General features: G+C 40.1%; 1 protein-coding gene across 1 annotated transcript; it reads left to right on the plus strand.

Moving 5' to 3' along the window:
* Positions 1-8,103: 8,103 nt before the first annotated feature.
* Positions 8,104-10,091, plus strand: LOC149374602 (uncharacterized). The gene is made up of 2 exons (XM_089592426.1): positions 8,104-9,022; positions 9,142-10,091. The coding sequence occupies exons 1-2, from the start codon at positions 8,104-8,106 to the stop codon at positions 10,089-10,091; spliced, it is 1,869 nt and encodes a 622-aa protein (XP_089448552.1).
* Positions 10,092-16,933: the final 6,842 nt, after the last annotated feature.

The raw sequence follows: 16,933 nt of genomic DNA on the forward strand, positions 1-16,933 counted from the left end.
TTAAGTATGCAATTTCCTTGGGGTGTAGTTTGTACTTCGTTGACTCAGGTAAGATATCGTACACAGGAATGATTTTTCCATTAGAGTACTAATTTCTTCAATGGTTAGTTACTGACTCACTAAGAATTTGAATTGCCTTTTCATAAGCGGTTTCAAGTATTTTACAATCGCTTATGTACATGTACAATATACTTGACTTACATACAGATAAATCTGTGGACTGAAAGATTTAAATAAAAGCATCTAGTGAGTCATGATTTAACCAATTTTTTCCGATAAGACATTTAGTCTTACATAAATGATGTTGATTTTTTTTCTATCAAAATACTTTCTAAATTTCTTTTTTCTTTGTCACAAAAGTTGATTTACATGGAAAATAAGACAAACGTAATATTGTCGTCCTGATTTCTTAGGAAATTTTTTTTTTTCTTTAATTGCTATTGTCTTCTTGATTGCTTTTCCAGTGTAACTTGGATTTCTTATCAGTCGTTGTCTTGTGAATCTGCTATCAATGATTTCTGATAAAAGATAGTAAATTTCACTCATTTTTTTATATTTTGTCTTAAAAATATTAATGATCCACGTTGACTTAGACAGTTGTGGTACTTTTAAGAGTATATACCATGAAAAGACAATATTTTTCTGGGAATGAGAAGTTGTCCCTGAATTTAATAATAATATGCGAGCAATGACTTAACTTTTTTGATACTATTTTTTTCTAAGATATTTTAAACATTCTTAAAACTTCTAATTGCTTCCTTATCTGTCATATCAGAAGCAACATGAGGGCAATTGGTCTTTATCAATCTATCATCTCCAATGAGACCATCTGGACAACAAGCTTACATATAAAATTTTTCATCAATGAATAACCAGCAATCTTTTACATCACAATTAACTTTTTTCAATTCTTTTTCACCCATTCTTTTTGTTCAATGCTATATTTCTAACTAGGAATGCCTTCGCTGACGGGGGGATACAAAATTTGTTTGACTCTTGATGCGCAGTAGTATAAGGGCAATCCAATCTAAAATTTCTACCTGCAATCCAATTTAAAATTTAAGGCTGTCAATAAATTTTTTCTTAAAGCTTTTCATAATAGGCTTTTATTTTGTTTAATGGTATCTCGTTTAATTTTATCTCGATGCTCCACTTACTAGTCCAAAAATGATTTTTTTAACTTATCAACAATTTGAATCGGCTTATTAACGCCAATAAGCTCATTATCATCAAACTTTTTACCATTGGGCCTATTGGCATAACTTTCTTTCTTGCCAAACTTTGCTCTTCTCAATCGTGTTTGTTCAACTTTCCATAACCGTCGATTAGTTACTTTTATAGGTATTATTAGTACTGTTTTATCGATGCTATCATACAGTCTCTTTAAAGATTCTCTCTCATTACAGTGCATCACAGCTATAGGAATCCTTGTATTGTATGGGTTAGTTAAACTGTAATTAACTTTTTTCCATTTGACATGTGACGTATAACAGAATTGACTGCTTCTGCTTTACCATTAGTAACTTTGTGTGAGAACTTTAACTAAATTGCCTCGTGTACTGGATGCTTCATCAATTTTTGAAAGAGGCCAACCCTAACTAGATCTGATACGTAGTTTCTTGACTCTATATTACACGTCATGTCTTTCCCACTGCCATTTTTGAGCTAACTGAAAACATAATATGGAGTCCTTTATATATCTTTGTATCATTCTTTGATTTTACTTTTCCAACTTCTCACGTCATTTATTTTTTCTATAACCACATCTTCAAATGTTTGCCATCTGAAAAAACTATTAGATTTCACAGTGGTTCTAAGGGCAACGAAACCCTTTACTGTTTGCTTATCTCTTCCTTGCGTAAGTTTTGATACATCAGCAATCTTTTTACTTCAATTCTTAAGGAGATAATTTGTAAACAGTTTTCTTTTTGCTACAATGTTGTAGTCTCGGTATACATTACTATCAACTATTAATTTATAAATATTACTATCAGCGTTGGTAATGATTGTTAGGTGTATTCATTTCCTGGCTACGTTGAGATACTTCTAAAATAGTATCACTTTTTATAGCTGTCAAAGGTGTTTAAGTACTCTAATTTTTATAACAAGTGTGGTTTGGATATTCATCATGATTCTTAAATCTAGCAGTAATAACTACAAGTAATACCATACTTATTTCTTGTTCCGTAAAATAAAATTTTTTGTGTGTAATTATTAGTTATAATGTTAGCTCCTAACAAAGAATTATAATTTGTGCCTTATGATTTCTTACCCCAACTTCCATCAGTATATACTCTAGTATGTGGAACTCTAGTTAAAGTAACGTGATCTCTGAAAAGTGCCAATATTCTTCGAGTTGCATTAATACTAGCTCGTGTGACATGTAACATTTTATTGTATACTACATTATGAAGTGCTTTGAAACTTTAGTTACACATACAATCGATGTTCATGCCTGCACATAGTTCTATTAACTGTGAAGAACCAACTTCTATATGTACTGATGTGCTTACAGTGGCAGTATTAATATCCATGTACTAATCATCTTCAGGTTATGACTACATTACTGTCTCTAATCCACATAAATTAAAACGAAAGAATAGTTTTGACTGCAACCCGATTTTCTTTGTTTTTTTTTTTTAACTCACTCCATCAACTAAAAAGATAGATTTGTGCACCACTGCTATAATTGATGTATGATCGTTGCATTTTTTTCATGACGTTATCAAAATCAACATGTAATCGATAATTCTTTTTTGTATTATCCATACATATTTTAGTATCAGTACTCATTAAACAATTGCTCTTATTTACTATTGAAGTATCATCAAGGATGTCGTCAGTGCACATGTGACGTACATCTTTATAAATACATTCACTTTCCACTTAATTTGTGTTACTTTTCTTATTTCCTAAAGTTTTACCGTGATCTATTTTAAGCATAAAGTTGTTTTTTGTCACAGATGTTTCTTGACAATTGTACAAAAGCACATTATCGTCGTGCTTATTGTCAATATTTTTAAATTCACCATCATAATAAACAATACGGCCATAGTCAAGTGTGGTTTTTTATATAACTGTGATTAATTTTAGACGTTGTGGTTGTATCTGGGGAAATGACACAATGGCTATCAGACAATTCCATTGATACATTACTGTCTTCATCTTTTAAACGTTATCTTTCTAATAAATAAATAAATAGTTTGTAATCATAGACATTACGGTAATGTTTTTGGAATGATAATAACACAAAAGTTACTTCTGTAATCATCCAACGTCCTTCAAATTTCTGTCGAGGTTTTTTATTTACAACAAAGTTTTTTTTTAGAGATAAAACAAACAAATATTTCATTTGATTCGTTGCAAGAGTCACTTTTACAACTGGCTAATTCAACATTAGAACTCCTATTTTTACATTTCATGCACGGTTCTCTTCCCTGTTTGTAACCATGGTTTATTCATTATTCCCTTTCAACTTTTATTAGAACGGCTGGCTTACTATAGTTACAATCTATATCGATGACTCTGTTGCAATCGATAGAACTGGTTTCGTTTTTATTATTACATTTCGTTTTTAAGAAGCACCTGTGCAACGAAAATAAAATGTCTCATGACGTAATTATGCAGGTAATATTCAGCTAATTAATGTGGATCATTAGTCACGTATTAACGTTAAATCAGCTTAGATTTAAAAGATTTCTTGAACTAAGTTATGTTAAGACTTTTTTTCTTATAAATAATTAAGTAGATTGGTACATAGTTATCCTTATACTTACTACCTTACTAAGCATACGTTGCTTCTACTTGTCAGCTAGGATTACATGCAAGTCATTTAAATTAATAAATGAAGAAAAAACTTTTGAGAAAATATCCTTTAGTCTTTTACTTTTTGAGAGGCAAAACTCAGCCAACGTTTTTTAAGAAGGGATATCTAAGAAACATTTTTTTTTTGTTCTAGAGAATTTAAAAACCATTAATTAAAACGTTAACACACGATTTAGTTCTCAGCACACTGATTTTTTTTCCATGTATGATAAAAGCAATCAATTTACGCTAAGATTTATGGATAAGATTCCTTTCTACTGAACGAATTCTAGTGCATAAATAAAGTTTTTGGCAGTATTTGATATGGCTAATAAAGTAACTATAGATATTTAATCAATTCTTGGTAAATCTTGCAAAACTTAATGGAAATTAGTATGTCTAAGTCTACGTCACGAACTTTTTAATCACTTTTTATGAAAATATTTATTGAAAAATACTATTTCTGCGTTTAATTTAAATAATTTTTATACATTCGCATTAAACACTTAATCCAAACGACGGAATTTGAACCCACAAACCATCGAAATTCTTCAACCAAGGAGGTGAGCACGCTTAACACTTAACTATCAAGGCTCTTCTATATATATATATGTATGTACTTACAATAAAATAATGATATAAAATTTTACATAATTTAAACGCAAAATTTTCTAACCAGTTTTTATTCTATCAAAATTATGAAATTAAAAAAAATTCTTAAGTTTTTTAGTTCATTTACTTAGAATCTATATCAATAATAAAGAAAGTTTTCATTAATGAAATACCCAGTTTGGCAAAAATTTATACTATTAATCCACATATTCCACATGAATGCTTTTCTATTAATTTACTAACGTCCACATTTATTAAGGCATTAAAGTTCCACCAATTAAAATATACAGCTATTGTGAAACGATTTTGAAGTTATACTTTTACATCCGTGTTATGTGGGAAAGTAAATCAACGATTTAAGAATTTTGACATTGAGAAAATGTGTGACAAAAGGAAATTTTTTATTTCATTCCCTCTTACTCCTAGTCCCTTGTACATCACCCTGTCTCACCATGATGTGGCAGTCCCTTGCATACGTCCCCTCATCTTGCTCTCACATACCGTTCTACTCTCTCTCTCTCTCTCTCTCTCTCTCTCTGTCTCTTTCTTTCTATTACCAACGACTAATGGTTGTTGCTAAGAGAAGCAACAACAGTCTTTTAAAGAAAATATTGTTTTTGTAAAGTGTTAGTACATCGTGTTTATAGTTATTATCGGGAGCCTAACCCACTACAATCTCGCTCACTCTAATTAAATACATATTGCTAATATTAACGAACATAGATAATTTCACAAAAACTGCGATATTTTTACGCCTTAGTTAGGATTATTTCTACTAAATGATTAAAATTTTTTCATAATTTTTTCCAAGTTATGTGAGGTCGAAGCTAGTTAAAAACTTTCGGGTTGGACTCTACGATCATACATCAGCAAACCTATGTTAATTTAAATACTTTTTTTGAATTTTGAAACAACAAATTTTAACTGTACTTTTTCTGCAAGTGTCAAAAGCTCCAAGTTAAAATCTTGCAACGAAATTTTGTTTGTCACATCGGTACTCCAGACCTCTTCGTACGCTATAGTCATCTAGTCTGTAGTATCAAATCCCTCCAAGATTAAGGGCGTTTTGCCCATGACTGCTCATTTTACTGAAAATGATTTGTGTTTACACCGACACTTTACATCACCATCTTTGAATTTGGGGCAGCAAAATAATTAACAGTGCTCTCGTACACTCTTAAGTACAAAAAAAAATAGTTATAATATTATATATGTGCGGAATTCGCTTTTTGCGTCCTCTTTCACCGCCATGTCAGCAAGCTGTCTCTGCTACCCATCCAAACCGACACTACCAGCGAGGATGTGTTGCAGGACCCAGCGGATGAATCTGGCCCAGGCATGGCTGGTGGGACCTAAAGTCGTTTACGAAACGAGGCAGGTGGGTTGTGCGGAACTCGCTTTTTGCGCCTTCTCTTACTTCATTAGACGGACACCAGCGGCGCCGCCGAATCCATGCTCGAGCTCCGACAACTGTCTTTCTCGCTCTACGAGGAAAAGGGAAGGAAGAGGACAAGGCTCTCAACGCAACGACACCTGCCATCTATATATTTATATTTCCTATATAATCCGTGTGCCTCTCTCTTAGTTTTTTCTGCTTTTTTGAAGTAAATAAAGGAGTTGAATTAAACATTGGTCCTTCGAGCCAGATTTAGAGCAGCTAGGAGAGCTAGCTATTTCCAGAAATGTAAGTAAAACCATGATTTCTGAGACTCTCTGCGTTACCAACGCATCGAGACATTGGGCCTCTGGTGCACGCGATGCATTTAGACAGAGTTACGCCATAAGAGATCGAGGTTAGGTAAACTTCCACGCGATGGGAGGGTGAGAGACGCCTAGAAATCCGCTGCAACTGCCATGCAGTCTGCGTCGTGGTCCTCGCATGTTATCGCGATAATACAGCTCGAGAAGCTGTCGCAAAGGTGCGAGATGACTAGATGTCCGCCGCAACTGCCGTGCAGTCTGCGTTGCGGGCCTCGCGCGTGATTGCGATCACGCAGCTCGAGAAGTTGTCATGAAGCGAACGTGTTGCAGATCACACGCTGCCTCACGTCCGAACTTTAGCTAATTGCCGGGCCCACGCCAGCCCTTCTTCCTCTCTCAGGTCTCAAACTCCTCACGGCACGCACGAATGCTGAATGCATCGTGGGAGACAAGGCTTCACTTAAAGCGGCAAGCGTCGAGCTCATTGTGCTTTAAATTCGCAGGGCACATCAAGACTGGTCTGATCTGCTTGCAACGCAGCATGCTCTCCTTGATGTTTTGGATCAGTTTACTCAATCAGCCAGGGGCATCGAATCCTGGTGCATGGGGCTCGTCGACGCTAGGGCAGAGTTGCTCAATAGAACGACTTCCTAGCTAATCATCGCGACTTGATTCTGGGCGCACCTGAGGACAAAGTTGCCTTTTTCAGAGTCCTGTACTCATCTGGAGAGGGAAACGACCTCGGCACTAAGGCATGCCTTTATGACGTTAAAAGTGGGCTGACTCTTTTTCCTGGCCCGGGGGACCACCCCTTCTCCTTGGGCCTCACGCCGGCCCTCGTCTGCCAAGCATCAACATCCCGCTTTTTTCCGGTCGTCGTGAAGATTGGCAGTCATTTCGCGACCTGCTTCAAGCACTCATTCACCAAGACGCGGGTCTCACTGATGTTGAGAGACTTTATTATTTAAAGTCGCACGTACAAGGTGAGACAAAGGCAGTGTTGGATACATTGCAGCTCGTCGGCTCCAACTATTCATTTGCCTGAAGCCTTCTCACTTCGCGGTTCAAGCGGTCCTCCTCATGCAGGATCACATCATGGCACTTAGAATGCTCAAGACTCTAAGAGAAGAGTCTGCTGCTTGTTTGCAGGGCCTGATTAATACCTTAGCAAAGCACCGCGACCAGCTAAAAGCGCTGAAGCAGCCCGTGGAAAAGTGGGACGTGTGGATGATCTCCTTTGCCTTTACCACCATGGACCCATCGACTCAGAGGGCCTGGGAGGACGAGCTTGAAAAGCTGGATGCAGCTGCCTTGGCGCCTGGAGAAGTAGCCACATTCGCCAACCTGTCCAGCTCTCTGTGGAGGCGTGGCCACTCTCTAACCTCAGTAGAGGCCTCACGCAGCCTACGTTCAGCGAGCGATTCATTCAGCTCACGTTCAACGAGTGGCTACCCTGCCGGGCCAGCACCGATCGGCCGCAATCACAGGACTCTCGCCACACAGGCAGCCGAAGCTGACTGCTCTGCTTGCCATGCTCCTCACTTCATCGGCCATTGCAGTCGTTTTCTTGAGCTGGATGAGACAGCACGCTGGGCTCTTGTTGATCAATCAAAGCTGTGCTTCAACTGCTTAAGGTCAGGCCACATCGCTCACTCCTGCCCATCCCAAGGTGTATGTCAGCACTGCAGCGCGAGACATCATAGCTCGATTCACGACGGCAGCCGTAAACGAAAGGCTGACCCCAAATCAACAAGCGCTCAGGCCCAGCGAGCACGACTCACCACAGATTCCAAGGAGAGCATCGACCCGGCGATCGACTCGCAGCTGTGACTAACCGTTCTTCCAACGATAATGGTCCAGCTGAAGGAGACTTAAGAGCAGACAATCACCGTCAGGGCGCTCGTCGACGCCTGCTCGAAAATCTCGATCACATCCACTGGACTCGCTCGAAAGCTTGGTGCTCGTCTCGAGCCAACTGCCACTAACATGTTGGGCGTTGGCGGAGTCGGCGTCACGCGATCGCCGATGATCGCACAGCTACGTGCAAACCCAAAACTCAGCATGGGCGTTGCAGCTGTCTGCACACTGTCTATTTCAATGAGGACTCTTTACTCCTTCAGCACCGCTGTCCCAAGCGGTCGCGGGCTGGACTTTGACTGGTCGGGTGTCGTGTCACCCCATTCCCCCCCGATCGCCACCTGCCTTACGACTCAAGATGCCGGCACCCCGCCCTGGCATGATCAGTTGGTAGCGTTGATGCAGCGGTTTTGGGACCTTGAAGACGTACCCCGAGTAGTCCGTCAGTCACCCGATGACGCCGAGTGCAAGACATTTTTCGCTTATCATCGACGAGCCGCTGACGGACGCTACATCGTCTGCCTTCCACTGAAGCGCAGCGGGACCAAGCTGCTCAAAGAGAGTTTGCCCAGTGCGAGGGCGTCCCTCCAATCTTTACAGCGCAGACTGCAACGCGACCCCAAGATGGCTGCTGAGTACGTCCTCTTCATGGACGAGTATCTTCGCTGTGGGCACATGCGGCCGCTGACCGACGCCGAGCTGCGCGCGTCCCCCGGGCCAGTGCACTACATCCCGCATCACGGCATCTGGCAAGCCGGGGACCGACGAAGAAGACTGCGCGTCGTCTTTAACGCATCACGACTGATTACAACGGGCTACAGCCTTAACGATGCGCTGCATGCTGGACCAAAGCTTCAAACCTGCCTGCCAAGCGTTTTGCTGCGTTGGAGAAGGCACCGAGTTGCTTTTTGCGCGGACATCCAGATGATGTTTCGGCAAATATTTGTCGATGAACGTGACGTGGATCTCCAACGGATTCTATGGAGCATAGACAAGTCAAGCCCACCAAGGTATTTTCAGCTGCTTACCGTGACTTACGGCGAGGCCAGTGCTCCTTATCTCTCTCTCTGCGCACGATTCTGCAGCTTTGCGAAGACGAAGGTCACGTGTAGCCCGATGCCGTGCCGATTGTCAAGAGTGATCGCTATGTCGACGACGTCCTCTCAGGTGCTGATAATGTGCAGACTGCGCGACTCCGTCGCGATCAGCTGATCGGCCTGCTGAGAGCTGGCGGTTTTCCTCTCAAGAAATGGGTCGCGAATGAGCCAGAGCTCCTGCGTGATCTCCCCGTAGACTCCTGCCTCAGGCCATCTTGGCGACAGCTCAGAGTGGACGGCCTCGTTAGCAAGCTTGGCGTCAGCTGGGACCCCATCGGTGACTGTTTTCACCTCACTCCACGTGCCATACAGCCACAGCAGACGAAGCGCACCATGCTGGCAGCCCTTGCCAAACTCTTCGATCCCTGCTGGTGGATCGCGCCCGTCATCCCCGTCGCCAAGCTGATCATCCAAGATCTCTGGCGTGCACGACTGGACTGGGATGAGGCTGTGCCAACATCCATGACTCAGCGATGGCACGCATTTCTGAGCCAGCTGCAGAACGTCTCCATACTTACCATTCCTCGCTGGATCGGTTATCACCCTTCGGCTACTCTGCAGCTCCACGCATTCGCAGACGCCAGTCATCGAACGATGGCAGCCGTCGTCTACTCGCGCGTTGATGATCCGGTCGAGGGCGTCCGAGTGCACGTCTTGATATCCCGCACCAAATTAAACACCATCAAGAGCCTGCAGCCCAATGCTTCTCGTCCAGCGCGCATGACCATCCCTCGATTAGAGATGCGAGCTGCCCTGCTCGCAGCAAAATTACTCCGCATGGTGGCCGAAGAGTACGCCGTGAGTTTCGAGTGCTGCCACGCCTGGAGCGATTCCCAAATTGTGCTCCACTGGCTTCGGTCGTCAGAACCTACCAAAAACTTGTTAGTCGACAACTACGTGGCCCACACTCAAGAAATTCTGCCCTCGCAAGTCTGGAGGCATGTTCCCACGGACTTGAATCCAGCAGACGTGGCATCTCAAGGCACTGACTTGGCCACACTCCACCAAATGCACCTGTAGTGGGAAAGCCCTCATTGGCTCGCAGAACCCACAGATTCATGGCTAGTCAAAGTTACGAGCCTCTCGAGCCCTGATGAACCCACCTCTGAGGAGATCGCCCACACCTGTTGCGCCACTCGACTTGTCGCTGCAAGTTTTGTCGACCTATTTTTGGATCTCGATCGACTTCTGCGTTTTGTTGCTCGGCTGCGTAGATGGATCCGCCGCAAGACACGTCGTGATCCTGCTCTTCCGGTCCTTGTGCCCTTGACTGCCATCGAGCTGCGCGACGCCTATCTCGCCTGCGCCCGTATCAGCCAGCGGCAGACTTTCGCTCTTGAGTTCAAGAGCTTGCAGAAGGAAAGCCGCGTGGCCGCAAAGAACCCGCTGCAGCCCCTGGATCCCATGGTAGTCGACGATGTCATTCGAGTTGGCGGTCGTCTCCAGTACTCCGCTCTCAGCTTCGATGAGCGACACCCCCCGATTCTCGATGGACAATGCTCGCTCGCTCAGTTGGTCATCCGTTGGGCTCACGCCCAAGCGCTTCATGGAGAAGTCCGACTCACCAGCGCGTACGTCTCTCACAAAGCCTGGATCATCGGCGGGTGGCGATGACTCAAGAGCCTGTTGAACAAGTGTGTCGTCTGCGTTTGGTTACAGGCTCGGCCTGCCACGCAACACATGGCGCCTTTGCCAGCAGCTCAAATCACTCCCGCTCGTGCTTTCTCCCGCACCGGCGTCGAATATGCCAGCCCGTTCAATATCCTCAGCGCTAAGGGCCGAAGCACCCGCACAAGCAAGGGCTACGTCGCTGTGTTCATATGCTTGACTACAAAAGCAGCTCATTTCGAGCTCGTTGGCGACCTCTCTACCGAGTCTTTCATCGGCGCACTGACCAGATTTTGCGCAAGACGTGGCCGGTCATCCGAAGTCTGGAGCAACAACGCCACCTGCTTTCGCGCCGCCGACCAAGAACTGCGAGAAGCACTCCAGAAGGCAGAGTTGCAGTGGGAGCACATTGCTGGCTCGCTGGCGGACCAAGGAATCAAGTGGCACTTCATCTCTCCTTGAGCACCACACTTTGGCGGACTATGGGAGGCTGGTGTCAAATCCATGAAGCATCATCTTTGCCGTGCCGTCGGGCCGCGAAACCTCACCTATGAGAAATTTTCTACAGTACTCACTAGCATCAAGGCGGTCCTCAATAGCCACCCTCTCACCCCGTTGATCGGCAGCTCCGACGACCTTGACGTGCTCACTCCCAGACATTTTCTTCTCGGCGGCCCTTTAAACTCTGTCATCGATGCCAGCTCCACGTCTGACAAGCTCGATCGCTTGGCCCACTGGAAACTTGTCCGCGGCATCCGAAGTCAATTCTAGGGCCACTGGAGTAGCGAGTATTTAAACACGCTTCAACAACGGCCCAAGTGGAGGGTCCCGCGTCGAAACTTCAAGGTTGACGATGTCGTCGCACTACTAGACGACACGCTCCTTCAATCCAGCGGTGCTTGGCCGATTGGCCGCATCATTTTCGTCCATCCCGGCCCCGACGGACTCATACGAGCCACCACCATTCGGACTGCCACCAGCGAGTACGTCCGCCCCGTCAGCAAGCTGTCTCTGCTACCCATCCAAACCAACACCACCAGCGAGGATGTGTTGCAGGACCCAGTGGATGAATCTGGCCCAGGCATGGCGGGCGGGACCTAAAGTCGTTTACGAAACGAGGTGGGTGGGTTGTGCGGAACTCGCTTTTCGCGCCCTCTTTCACTTCATCAGACGGACACTAGTGGCGCCACCAAATCCATGCTCGAGCTCCGACAACTGTCTTTCTCGCTCTACGAGGAAAAGGGAAGGCAGAGGACAAGGCTCTTAACGCAACAACACCTGCCATCTATAAATTTATATCTCCTATATAATCCGTGTGCCTCTCTCTTAGTTTTTTCTGCTTTTTTGAAGTAAATTTCATATTTAACATGTTAAATCGTTTATGTAGAAACTTATTTTACCCTGACAAAGATAATAAATTATGAATTTTGACAGCCAAATAATTTTTTTTTTCATGAAACTAACTTGTTATCATATTTTAATAGAAGACATGCGCATTATCAAGTTGCATTGTCACAACATAACACGTTATTTTAATATAACAATGGTTGACGTTATATGGGATCAAACACCAAAAAAAAGAAGTTGTTTTATGCGTAAGAGTGCCTACTTATTTAATATTTCCGCGTCAAGTTATAGATTTTTTTCCATATACTTATGTATGTTAGTAGGCTGAACTTGACTATAACTAGAATTAAAAGATAGTCTATTACGCACCTAGTCAGCGAGGTTAAAAATGTTACAGGTTTTACGTTTTAACTCACGAGCGTGGTGCGTTAACTATTTTTCTGTGTACCCTCGTCGAAAGAGCTGATTATCTATTTTAGAGCAGGGCAGATATGAAAAACTTTCGGTGGAAGTATGTATATACATACTTATATATATTATATATATAATAGTACATTACGTCACAAAGCCATAAAGTGGCTGATGTACCGCCATGTGGAGTGTGTCACCTGAGGCGAAGCTGAGAGCGATATCACGTGGTCATACATGAGCCACCTTACGGCTGAGTGACCTATACGATTTTCGTCATCCCGTACAGGAAAGTTTGTTAAATAGGTTGATTTTGTTAACGCAGGGAAAAATAAATCACTCGGTGAACCGTGTGTTTTTTATAAGCATTGGTCCTATACACCGAGGTCCTAATGAAGTGCGAAAGAACGAACGGTGGATAATCGAAAGTACCCAATGATCGGACCGACCGATCAACCACAAAAAAACTTACGCATGATTCAACAGCGAATGCTAAAAGAAAATACATTTTTTGGATAGTTTTTTAAAGTGCAATAAAAAAAGTACTTTTATTGAACGACACTTTATTCTTGGTTTCCCAGTCGACGTATTGAATATGTGCTTTTTTGTATAAAGTGCGAGACTTTGAAGGTAGCAGTCCAGTAGCCATGAAAATTTATTTACTATTACCTACAAGTTACTTAAAACTTAAAATAAAGTTAGTAAAAAAAGCACGTAGTAGCAGTTTTGATTACACGTACACAAGAGACGAGAAGCAGATCATACGGTAAATGATAAGTAAGAGAAGATAAAGAATCGGGTAACGCTACTTAGCAGAAGGCACTGAAAAAGTGAAAAGACAATACGCACATGTGTCTGGAAAAAAGTACAACTACAACGCAACACTTGGCTACCACATATACATAGATACAAGTATTCGTTATGGATATCATATGTACAGACAGATAATCAGTGTGCATTTAAGAGCATGGACCACGTAGAAGTGCCTCACTCAACGGACGTACAGAAATCCAGTGGTCGTACATTTGTCACTTTACGTTTTACTGTGCAGACGTAAAAAACAATTTTTACTGTCGGGGATGACGAAAAGCTTTTTTTTCTTATACCTCCACTGAAAGAACGACTTTGTTTCCTGTTTCAAGTCACAAAGACTAAACACATGAAGTCAGCAAGTACCGGCCCCAAAGCAAGTAAGACAAAGAAGTTTAACTCAAACCTTGTGCAAGATGCATTTCTTTGAGCAGCATTTTAGTTACTAGCCCGTTCCTGCTGATCAAGTGTAGTACATCTTTAAACAGATAGGTTGCTAAACATTTTTGTTAAAAAGTGACCTACTGTTTTTTTCCTCACCACTTTATATGATTAATTTGTATCTAAATTAAATAGAAATGAATTGATTGAAAACAAATTAATTAAAGCGAAAGTGATAACAATTATCAAACTAATATCACTCAAGTGGCTATAAATAAAAAAAATAAAAAAACAACCGGACGACAGATTGACAGCAACAAAGTATAATACAACCAAAGATAATAAAACTAGGTATTCAATCTTTCATCGTTCTAATATACACACACACACACAAACACACACACACGCATATATATACATATATACACAAAAATCACATTACAATAAGGACAGTAAACAACCAAAAAGTTGAACATACTGCGGGTCCCACGGCCCGTCAAAGAGCATGAGACTTAAGTCCACAATCATCCAGCTCTCACTAGATGATAAAGTTTAATAATTACGATTCGTTTTTCAACAAAATTTGGTAGCAGAGCGTAGTAAATAGTGTCTAATTATTTGCTCGCTCACTACAAGTTTTTATAGTGCTATTTTTAAAGAAATAATAATTGCTATTCAAAGTAGCTTGTTTATAAATGATGCGTAACACACCATATAGTGCAGTGTGCGCGGACGCGTATATGCTGTGCTTGTGCAAAGAGCTTGGTGTATTCAATGCATAGTTATAATTTAAAAAACAGGAGTAAATGAAGAAAAAGTTATAAATAACAATACATTTATAAATTAACAGTGAAATAAACAAGAAAACGTTAATGTCATAAAATAAAATAGAAAACAAAAAAGGAAAAAAAAAATAAATATTGTAGTTTAAATAACAGTAAAAAAAAAAAAGGTGATCTCTTATACTACACACTTACGAGACAGAATAAATACACTATCCCTATCCAAAACCTGCTAACTAGAGTGGTTCATACCTTAAGTCCTGCTTAAGTAGCGGACATTCTATACCCAAGATCTGCTAACCAGAGCGGTCTTTTTATTCTTATCCTGAATCTGCTAACCAGAGCGGTTTATTCCATTACCTGCTGAGATATCGGACGCTCTATATCCTTTGTCTGATACTTAAAGCGATCTATCAAAATAACAGAGACGTATAAACAAACATATTTTCACTCGATATTGTTAGTTGTTAAAGAGGAATTTTCAAAAATGAAGTAAGGATTCAATATAAGCTAATAGTTTTACCTATATACACACAATTGTTCATAATATAATATTGAATAAGACACCCACCACATCATTTTTTTAATAATAAAAAAAGTAAACGAAGTGGTAAGAATATAGTTTGTGCAGGAACTTATGAGAGAGAGAAAAATTTTAAAAAAAAAAGGAAAAAATTTTAAAGGAAATTAAAACAACTAACCAGGGGGTATTATTGGGTCATGGGACCCACGTTAAGAACGAAGTTCTTTAAACATGAGATGAGTATAGTCACAATTTCTCAGGTAACAAGGGGGTCGCCAGACCCACAGGAAGAACGAAGCTCTGTAAACTTGAGTACTGTATTCATGTTGTTTACTTAAACAAAAACTTGAAAAACGAATAAAAAAAAAAAAAAAATAGCTTACTACTCACGATGGTTGAACTTCGTGAGAACGTCGTGCATAAATACAGTACTCACGAAGTTCAACCATCGTAAGTACTTAGCTATTTTTTTTTATTTTATTCGTTTTTCAAGTTTTTGTTTTAGTAAACAACATGAATACAGTACTAAAGTTTACAAAGCTTCGTTCTTCCTGTGGGTCTGGCGACCCCCTTGTTACCTGAGAAATTGTGTCTATACTCATCTCATGTTTAAAGAACTTCGTTCTTACTGTGGGTCCCATGACCCATTAATACCCCCTGGTTAGTTGTTTTAATTTCCTTTAAAATTTTTTCCTTTTTTATTTTTTTTTAATTTCTTGTTTAATTTTTTTCTTTGTTTCTTGTTTTATTTATTTTTTTTTATTTCTTGTTTTGTTTTTTTTTCATATTTCATTTTATTACATTTTTTTTCATTTTTTTGTATTTCCTTTATTTAATTTCTTTTTTAATTATTTATATTTAATCTTTTTTTTTTATTTCCTTTTTTATTCCATCTTTTTTCATTCCATTTTATTTATTTATGTCTTTTGTAATTTTATTTTATTTTATTTTCATATTTTATTTCATTAATTTTTTTTTGAAATTTTTTTTTTCACTTATTTTATTGCGATTTTATAGCTGATTAATGCAATTTTCATTTTATTTTCATATAATTACTCAATGACATTGTGCCATTATTTGTTTATTTAATTTAAAATAAGTACTCTTAAAAACCATTAAAATGATATGAAACTCGAATTACATTTATATAATGATCTTACATAATTCATATATAATTGATTTACTTTGAATTACTTTATTTATATAATTATGTGATAATGTAACATAATTTGTTTGTCGAATTCGAAATAAGCGCCTTTAAAAACCATTGATACATTCTTCAACTCTATTCCACATGTTTTTTTTTGTTTTGTTTTTTTGTTTTTTTTTTGTTTTTTTTTTTGTACTAAGTATTTTTAGAAAACAAATACAAATATGATTTATTATGAATCGAATGTATTATTAGTGAATGCACGTAAAAATGGAATGTTATAGTAACGAACCACACCATAAGTACAAGAAGTTGAATTTCCATAGACGGTAGCGCTCGTAGCAGAGTGGGTAAGGTAATGGACTCACGTGCAGGAGGTCGAGGGTTCGGATCTCTTTGTTGGTAAATGTTTTTTTTTTTTTTTTTTTTTTTTTTTTTTTCAGAATTGTAAAAGAAAAAAAATTGAAAGTGGTATAAAATTAAAAATTTGTTTAAAAATTTATTGCTAAGGAGTGTGAGGGGGAATGGCGGGTAAAGGTGTGCAGAAGAGTAACACGGCACGATTGGAAGATACACATATATAGTGGGGAGAGGGAAAGTGTATAGAAATAGTCGGTGAGGGGGAGGGGGTAAGGGGGGAAACTTGAGAGGAAAAGTAAACCACTTTCGTTTCAAAAAAAATAAATCTGTCGGTTTTAAAATTTAAGCCCCCCGAGTAACGCAACATAAGGAACTTTGTTCTAAAAAAATTTGAATTCATTAATAATCAAATACAAAATTACCATAACTAACACGAATTAAGAACTAAACTATCGGAAAGTAAAACTAATAATTCTAAAGCAGAAATCAATAA

This window comes from Copidosoma floridanum, unplaced genomic scaffold (genome assembly GCF_036245765.1).
Source record: "Copidosoma floridanum isolate Cflo_tuat_1 unplaced genomic scaffold, Cflo_Japanese_pri ptg000017l, whole genome shotgun sequence".
Taxonomy (NCBI): domain Eukaryota; kingdom Metazoa; phylum Arthropoda; class Insecta; order Hymenoptera; family Encyrtidae; genus Copidosoma; species Copidosoma floridanum.